General features: G+C 65.3%; 1 protein-coding gene across 1 annotated transcript; it reads right to left on the reverse strand.

The window, feature by feature from the left end:
* Nucleotides 1-2462: 2462 nt before the first annotated feature.
* QTRT1 (queuine tRNA-ribosyltransferase catalytic subunit 1) lies at nt 2463-8158 on the reverse strand. The gene is given in 10 exon segments (XM_069882428.1): nt 2463-2602; nt 2604-2702; nt 4648-4732; nt 4815-4852; nt 4854-4910; nt 4912-4926; nt 5049-5090; nt 5092-5125; nt 8021-8058; nt 8060-8158. Coding segments are annotated over 10 exon segments (564 nt in total). The 3' UTR covers nt 2463-2545.
* Nucleotides 8159-8851: the final 693 nt, after the last annotated feature.

The following is an 8851-nucleotide window of genomic DNA, read 5'->3' on the forward strand; positions in this document are numbered from 1 at the left end:
CAGTTCCCTCTGGCTTCAGCTCCCAGTTCTCCCAGTTCCCTCTGGCTTCAGCTCCCAGTTCTCCCAGTTCCCTCTGGCTTCAGCTCCCAGTTCTCCCAGTTCCCTCCGGCTTCAGCTCCCAGTTCTCCCAGTTCCCTCCGGCTTCAGCTCCCAGTTCTCCCAGTTCCCTATGGCTTCAGCTCCCAGTTCTCCCAGTTCCCTCTGGCTTCAGCTCCCAGTTCTCCCAGTTCCCTCCGGCTTCAGCTCCCAGTTCTCCCAGTTCCCTATGGCTTCAGCTCCCAGTTCTCCCAGTTCCCTCTGGCTTCAGCTCCCAGTTCTCCCAGTTTTCTCTGGCTTCAGCTCCCAGTTCTCCCAGTTTCCTCCGGCTTCAGCTCCCAGTTCTCCCAGTTCCCCCTGGCTTCAGCTCCCAGTTCTCCCAGTTCACCTCAGCTGCAGCTCCCAGTTCTCCCAGTTCCCTCTGGCTTCAGCTCCCAGTTCTCCCAGTTCTCTCTGGCTTCAGCCCCCAGTTCTCCCAGTTCCCTCCGGCTTCAGCTCCCAGTTCTCCCAGTTCCCTCTGGCTTCAGCTCCCAGTTCTCCCAGTTCCCTTTGGCTTCAGCTCCCAGTTCTCCCAGTTCCCTCTGGCTTCAGCTCCCAGTTCTCCCAGTTCTCTCTGGCTTCAGCTCCCAGTTCTCCCAGTTTCCTCCGGCTTCAGCTCCCAGTTCTCCCAGTTCCCCCTGGCTTCAGCTCCCAGTTCTCCCAGTTCACCTCAGCTGCAGCTCCCAGTTCTCCCAGTCCCCGCAGGCGCCGCTGCCGGCTCTGCCCAGTTCTCCCAGTTGCCTCCAGGTGCAGCTCGTGGCCCCTCCCAGTTGTTCCCAGTTCGCTCCGGGGCCCCTCCCAGACACACCCGGGAGCTCCCAGGTCAGAGCAGAGGTCGCTCCCAGTCCTCCCAGTTCAGCGCAGGTGCCGCTTTCCGCCTTCCCAGTAGCTCCCAGTCCCTCCCAGTTCAGCAAAGCTGCTGTTCCCAGTCCTCCCAGTGCTTCCCAGTCCTCCCAGTTCAGCACAGCTCCTGCTCCCAGTCCCTCCCAGTCCTCCCAGTCCTCCCAGTATAGCACAGGTGCTGCTCCCAGTGCTACCCAGTGCCTCCCAGTCCAGCACAGCTGCTGCTCCCAGTCCCTCCCAGTGCTTCCCAGTCCTCCCAGTTCAGCCCAGCTGCTGCTCCCAGTCCTCCCAGTGCTTCCCAGTCCCTCCCAGTGCTTCCCAGTCCCTCCCAGTTCAGCCCAGCTGCTGCTCCCAGTCCTCCCAGTGCCTCCCAGTCCCTCCCAGTTCAGCACAGCTGCTGCTCCCAGTCCTCCCAGTGCCTCCCAGTCCCTCCCAGTTCAGCACAGCTGCTGCTCCCAGTCCTCCCAGTGCCTCCCAGTCCCTCCCAGTCCAGCACAGCTGCTGTTCCCAGTCCTCCCAGTGCTTCCCAGTGCCTCCCAGTTCAGCACAGTTGCTGCTCCCAGTCCTCCCAGTGCTTCCCAGTCCCTCCCAGTTCAGCACAGCTGCTGCTCCCAGTCCTCCCAGTCCCTCCCAGTCCCTCCCAGTCCAGCACAGCTGCTGCTCCCAGTCCCTCCCAGTCCTCCCAGTCCCTCCCAGTCCTCCCAGTCCCTCCCAGTCCCCCCCCCCCCCCTTTCCCTCAGGGTGGGGTCCCGGTGACACCGATGACGTCAGAGGCCGATCCGGGTGTGACGTCAGCAACCGGGATCCCCCCCCCACCCCCAAAAAACCCTCAAAGTCATAAAAATCCATAAAAAAGTATAAAATTCTCGGGGGGGGGGGGGGAAAAAGCGACTGGAGTTTGGGGTGCGGGGGGGGTCCCCAAGCTTCCCCCCCCAGGTTTTGGGGTACAGGGGGTGATGTCCTCAAATTTTGGGGTGCAGGGGGGGGTCCCCACAAGCTCTGTCCCCCCAGTTTGGGGGTCTGGGGGGGGGTCCCAACTCCCCCCCCCCCAGGTTTTGGGGCCCCTCAAGTTTTGGGGTGCAGGGGGGGTCTCCACACTTCTCCTCCAGGTTTTGGGGTGCGGGGTGGGTCTCCACACTTCTCCTCCAGTTTTTGGGGGTCTCCACACTTCTCTTCCAGTTTTTGGGGTGCAGGGGGGTGTCTCCACACTTCTCCTGCAGTTTTTGGGGTGTGGGGGGGGGTCTCCACGCTTCGCTTCCAGGCTTTGGGGTGTAGGGGGGGTCTCCACACTTCTCCTCTGGTTTTTGGGGGTCTCCACACTTCTCCTCCAGTTTTTGGGGTGCAGGGGGGTCTCCACACTTCTCCTCCAGTTTTTGGGGTGCAGGGGGGGTCTCCATACTTCTCCTCCATTTTTTGGGGTGCAGGGGGGTCTCCATACTTCTCCTCCATTTTTTGGGGTGCAGGGGGGGGTCTCCACACTTCTCCTCCAGGTTTTGGGGGTCTCCACACTTCTCCTGCAGTTTTTGGGGTGCAGGGGGGGGTCTCCACACTTCTCCTCTGGTTTTTGGGGTGCAGGGGGGGGTCTCCACACTTCTCCTCCGGTTTTTGGGGTGCGGGGGGGGTTCCCCTAGTCGACGTCGATGCCGACGGAGGCGAGGGCGTCGCGCACCCACTGGGGGGGGCCCCCCCTCGGCCCCCCCGTACCGCTGCCGCAGGAACCCCCGCACGAAGGCCGGGAAGCGCCGCTCCACGATGCTCTCGCGCGCGGCGCCCATCAGAGACAGCTGGGGGGGCACCGTGAGGACCCCCCCCCCCCCCCCCCAAAAATAAAAAAAAAAGGGGGGGACCCCAAAGCAGTGGGACCCCCCCCACCCCGAGCCCCTCCCAGCTCCATTTGAGCCCCACTTAGAGCCCCATTTCACCCTCTCGCCCCACTATGACCCCCCCAAAGCCTGATTTTGAGCCCCCCCCAAGGGCCCCCCCAGACCCATTTCACCCCCCCAGCCCCACTTTTCACCCCCCAGCCCCAGTTCAGCCCCCCCCAGACCCATTTGAGCCCCTCTCTGAGCCCCCCCAGACCCATTTCAGCCCCTTTTGAGACCCCCAGACCCATTTGAGCCCCTCTTTGAGCCCCAGTTCAGCCCCCCCAGCCCCACCTTTCACCCCCCAGACCCATTTGAGCCCCCCCCAACCCATCTGAGCCCCTCTTTGAGCCCCATTTCAGCCCCCCAGACCCATTTCAGCCCCTCTTCGAGCCCGATTTCAGCCCCCCCCAGCCCTATTTGAGCCCCCCCAGAACCATTTGAGCCCCTCTTTGACCCCTCCAGCCCCCCTTGAGCCCCCCAGACCCATTTGAGCCCCCCCAGACCCATCTAAGCCCCTCTTTGAGCCCCATTTCAGCCCCCCAGACCCATTTGAGCCCCTCTTTGAGCCCCATTTGAGCCCCCCTGACCCATTTTGCCCCCTCTTTTCACCCCCCAGACCCACTTTTCACCCCCTAGCCCCATTTGAGCCCCCCCAGACCCATCTAAGCCCCTCTTTGAGACCCATTTCAGCCCCTCTTTGAGCCCCATTTCAGCCCCCCAGACCCATTTTGCCCCCTCTTTTCACCCCCCAGCCCCACTTTTCACCCCCCAGCCCCAATTGAGCCCCCCCAGACCCATTTCAGCCCCTCTTTGAGCCCCATTTCAGCCCCCCAGACCCATTTGAGCCCCTCTTTCAGCCCCATTTGAGCCCCCCTGACCCATTTTGCCCCCTCTTTTCACCCCCAGCCCCACTTTTCACCCCCCAGCCCCATTTGAGCCCCCCCAGACCCATCTGAGCCCCTCTTTGAGCCTCATTTGAGCCCCCCCAGACCCATTTGAGCCCCTCTTTGACCCCTCCAGCCCCATTTGAGCCCCCCCAGACCCCCCCAACCCCATGCGCGCCCCTCTTTGAGCCCCATTTCACCCCCCCAGCCCCATTTTAAGCCCCCCCAACCCCACTTTGAGCCCCCTCAGCCCCACTTTTCACCCCCCCAGCCCCATTTTAAGTCCCTTCAGCCCCACTTGAGCACCCCTAGCCCCATTTTAAGGCCCCTCAGCCCCACTTTTCACCCCCCCAGCCCCATTTTAAGCCCCCCAAGCCCCATTTTTCACCACCCAGCCCCACTTTAAGCCCCTCAAGCCCCACTCTAAGCCCCCCAGCCCCATTTTCCACTCCCCCAGCCCCACTTTTCACCCCCCCAGCCCCATTTTCCACCCCCCCAGCCCCACTTTTCACCCCCGCAGCCCCACTTGAGCCCCCCTAGCCCCATTTTAAGGCCCCCCAGCCCCACTTTTCAACCCCCCAGCCCCACTTTAAGGCCCCTCAGCCCCATTTTTCACCCCCCCACCCCACTTTTAACCCCCCAGCCCCATTTTAAGCCCTCCTAGTCCCATTTTAAGGCCCCTCAGCCCCATTTTTCACACCCCCAGCCCCACTTTAAGCCCCCCCCAGCCCCATTTTAAGCCCCCCAGCCCCACTTTTCACCCCCCCAGCCCCACTTGAGCCCCCCCAGCCCCATTTTAAGGCCCCCCAGCCCCACTTTTCACCCCCCCAGCCCCATTTTAAGCCCCCTCAGCCCCACTTTTCACCCCCCCAGCCCCACTTTTCACCCCCCCAGCCCCACTTTTCACCCCCCAGCCCCACTTTTCACCCCCCCAGCCCCACTTTTCACCCCCTCAGCCCCATTTCGAGCCCCCCCCCCACCTGGTAGGCGATGTTGTGCAGGGTGATGTGGTGCAGGGCGGCCGGGTCGGTGCGCAGCAGGGCGTGCAGGAAGGCTCGGCTGTGTCTGGGGGGGGCACCAGCATTCGGGGGCAATTGAGGGGTTTTTTTTTTTGAGGGGGGCACCCCCTTTCCCCCACCCTCCTCACCTCTGACACGTGGGGCAGGAGCAGCGCTCGTCGATGGGGGCGGAAATCCTTGGCGAAGCGCCGGTTCTTGAGCTGCAGGGACCCCTCGGGGACCAGGGGCCGAGCCGAAGCGCTGGGGCGTGGGGGCGAGAGAGAGGGGGGGGGCACTTAGGGGTCAGGGCAACCGCCCCCCCCCCAAATCTATGGGGCAGGGGGAGCCTGTGCCCCACATCCCGCCCCACACGGGCTCCTCACCGCCGTGCGCGTGGGGAAGACGCAGTCGAACATGTCGCAGCCCGAGGGCCACGCACACCACCAGGTCCGTGGGGTAACTGGGGGGCAGGTGGGGGGCTCGGACCCAGAGATGGACCCACGGCCTGCCCCATAGCGGCCCTGACCCATAGCCGGACCCACGGCCTGCCCCATAGAGGCCCTGACCCATAGCCAGACCCACAGCTGGACCCATAGAGGCCCTGACCCATAGCCAGACCCACAGCTGGACCCATAGAGGCCCTGACCCATAGCCAGACCCATAGCCAGACCCACGGCCTGCCCCATAGTGGCCCTGACCCATAGCCTGACCCACAGCCGGACCCATAGAGGCCCTGACCCATAGCCAGACCCATAGCCAGACCACAGCTGGACCCATAGCGGCCCTGACCCATAGCCAGACCCATAGCCAGACCCACGGCCCTGCCCCATAGTGGCCCTGACCCACAGCCTGCCCCATAGTGGCCCTGACCCATAGCCTGACCCACAGCCGGACCCATAGAGGCCCTGACCCATAGTCTGACCCATAGCCGGACCCATAGAGGCCCTGACCCATAGTCTGACCCATAGCTGGACCCACGGCCTGCCCCATAGTGGCCCTGACCCATAGCCTGACCCACAGCCGGACCCATAGAGGCCCTGACCCATAGTCTGACCCATAGCCGGACCCATAGAGGCCCTGACCCATAGTCTGACCCATAGCCGGACCCAAGGCCTGCCCCATAGCGGCCCTGACCCAGAGCCTGATCCACAGCCGGACCCATAGTGGCCCTGACCCATAGCCGGACCCATAGCTGGACCCATAGCGGCCCTGACCCATAGCCTGACCCCACAGCCGGACCCATAGAGGCCCTGACCCATAGTCTGACCCATAGCCAGACTCACAGGCTGCCCCATAGCAGCCCTGACCCAGAGCCTGACCCACAGCCGGACCCACAGCCGGACCCACAGCGGCCCCTGACCCATAGCCAGACCCACAGCCTGCCCCATAGAGGCCCTGACCCATAGCTGGACCCACAGCCTGACCCATAGCCTGACCCACAGCCTGACCCATAGCCGGACCCACGGCCTGACCCATAGCGGCCCTGACCCATAGCCGGACCCATAGCCGGACCCACGGCCTGCCCCATAGTGGCCCTCACCCATAGCCTGACCCACAGCCGGACCCATAGAGGCCCTGACCCATAGTCTGACCCATAGCTAGACTCACAGGCTGCCCCATAGCAGCCCTGCCCCATAGCCGGACCCACAGCCGGACCCATAGCAGCCCTGACCCATAGCCGGACCCATAGCTGGACTCACGGCCTGCCCCATAGTGGCCCTGCCCCATAGCCGGACCCACAGCAGTGCTGACCCATAGCCTGACCCACAGTGCCCGTGCCCCACAGCGGCCCTGCCCCACAGCCTGACCCATAGCCTGCCCCACAGTGCCCCTGCCCTATAGCCTGACCCCACAGGCCACATCCTGCCCCACATCCTGCCCCACAGCCCCGCCCTGCGTTCCACTTGTGGTGTGCCCCCCAGTCCCTGCCCCACAGCCCCACATCCTGCCCCACATCCCTGCCCCACACCCCCAACCCAGCCCCACAGCCCCATCCCCATCCCTGCCCCACATTCCCATTCCAGCCCCACGTCCCCATCCCAGCCCCACGTCCCCATCCCAGCCCCAAAGCCCGTCCCAGCCCCAAAGCCCCGTCCCAGCCCCACGTCCCCATCCCTGCCCCACATTCCCATCCCATTCCAGCCCCACAGCCGCATCCCAGCCCCACGTCCCCCATCCCAGCCCCGTCCCCAGCCCCACGTCCTCCATCCCAGCCCCACGTCCCCATCCCAGCCCCACGTCCCCAGCCCCACGTCCTCCATCCCAGCCCCACGTCCCCCATCCCAGCCCCACGTCCCCAGCCCCACGTCCTCCATCCCAGCCCCACGTCCCCATCCCAGCCCCACGTCCCCGCCCCAGCCCCACGTCCCCATCCCAGCCCACGTCCCCCAGCCCCACGTCCCCATCCCAGCCCCACGTCCCCCAGCCCCACGTCCCCAATTCCAGCCCCACGTCCCCCGTCCCAGCCCCACGTCCCCCAGCCCCACGTCCCCCAAGCCCCACGTCCCCAGCCCCACGTCCCCCATCCCAGCCCCACGTCCCAGCCCCACGTCCAGCCCCACGTCCCCATCCCAGCCCCGTCCCCAGCCCCACGTCCCCAATTCCAGCCCCACGTCCCCCATCCCAGCCCCACGTCCCCCATCCCAGCCCCACGTCCCTGCCCCAGCCCCACGTCCCCATCCCAGCCCCCACGTCCCCCAGCCCCACGTCCCCAGCCCCACGTCCTCCATCCCAGCCCCACGTCCCTGCCCCAGCCCCACGTCCCCCAGCCCCACGTCCCCATCCCAGCCCCACGTCCCCCAGCCCCACGTCCCCCATCCCAGCCCCACGTCCCCCAGCCCACGTCCCCATCCCAGCCCCACGTCCCCCAGCCCCACGTCCCCATCCCAGCCCCACGTCCCCCAGCCCCACGTCCCCCCAGCCCCACGTCCCCATTCCAGCCCCACGTCCCTCAGCCCCACGTCCCCCAGCCCCCACGTCCCCCAGCCCCACGTCCCCATTCCAGCCCCACGTCCCCATTCCAGCCCCACGTTCCCCAGCCCCACGTCCCCATTCCAGCCCCACGTTCCCATTCCAGCCCCACGTCCCATTCCAGCCCCACGTCCCCATTCCAGCCCCACGTCCCTCAGCCCCACGTCCCCCAGCCCCACGTCCCCCAGCCCCACGTCCCCATTCCAGCCCCACGTCCCCATTCCAGCCCCACGTCCCCCAGCCCCACGTCCCCAGCCCCACGTCCCCCAGCCCCACGTCCCCCACCCCCACGTCCCCCACCCCCACGTCCCCCAGCCCCACGTCCCCCACCCCACGTCCCCCACCCCACGTCCCCCAGCCCCACGTCCCCCGTCGCGGGGCTCACCCGACGCCCATGAGGTAGCGGGGTTTGTGGGGCGGCAGCCCGCTCGGTGCTCAGCTTCACCGCCCGCCAGAACTCGGCCTTGTCCTCGCCCCCGCTCAGGCCCCCGATGGCGAAGCCCGACACCTCCCGCAGCGTCATCTCTGAGGGCACAGCCGCACGAGGAGGAGGATGGAGGGAGGAAGGCAGGGAAGGAGGAAGGCAGGGAAGGAGGCAGGGGAGGATGGAGGGAGGGGAGGATGGAGGGAGGGGAGGATGGAGGGAGGGGAGGATGGAGGAAGAGGAGGCAAGGAGGATGAAGAGCAAGAGGAAGACGGGGAGGAGGAGGAAGATGAGGAGGGAGGGTTGGAGGAAGGCCGGGAAGAGGATGAAGAACAAGAGGAAGACAGAGGAGGAAGGCAGGGAAGGAGGAAGAGGAGGATGGAGGAAAAGGAGGATGGAGGAAAAGGAGGATGGAGGGAGGAAGGCAAGGAGGATGGAGAGCAAGAGGAAGACTGGGAGGAGGAGGAAGATGAGGAGGGAGGGTGGGAGGAAGGCCGGGAAGAGGATGAAGAACAAGAGGAAGACAGAAGAGGAAAGCAGGGAAGGAGGAAGAGGATGGAGGAAGAGGAGGATGGAGGAAAAGGAGGATGGAGGAAAAGGAGGATGGAGGAAAAGGAGGATGGAGGAAAAGGAGGATGGAGGGAGGAAGGCAAGGAGGATGAAGAGCAAGAGGAAGACTGGGACGAGGAGGAAGATGAGGAGGGAGGGTGGAGGAAGGCAGGGAGGAGGACGAAGAACAAGAGGAAGACGGAGGAGGAAGGCAGGGAAGGAGGAAGAGAGAATGGAAGGAGG

This window comes from Phaenicophaeus curvirostris, unplaced genomic scaffold (genome assembly GCF_032191515.1).
Source record: "Phaenicophaeus curvirostris isolate KB17595 unplaced genomic scaffold, BPBGC_Pcur_1.0 scaffold_127, whole genome shotgun sequence".
Taxonomy (NCBI): domain Eukaryota; kingdom Metazoa; phylum Chordata; class Aves; order Cuculiformes; family Cuculidae; genus Phaenicophaeus; species Phaenicophaeus curvirostris.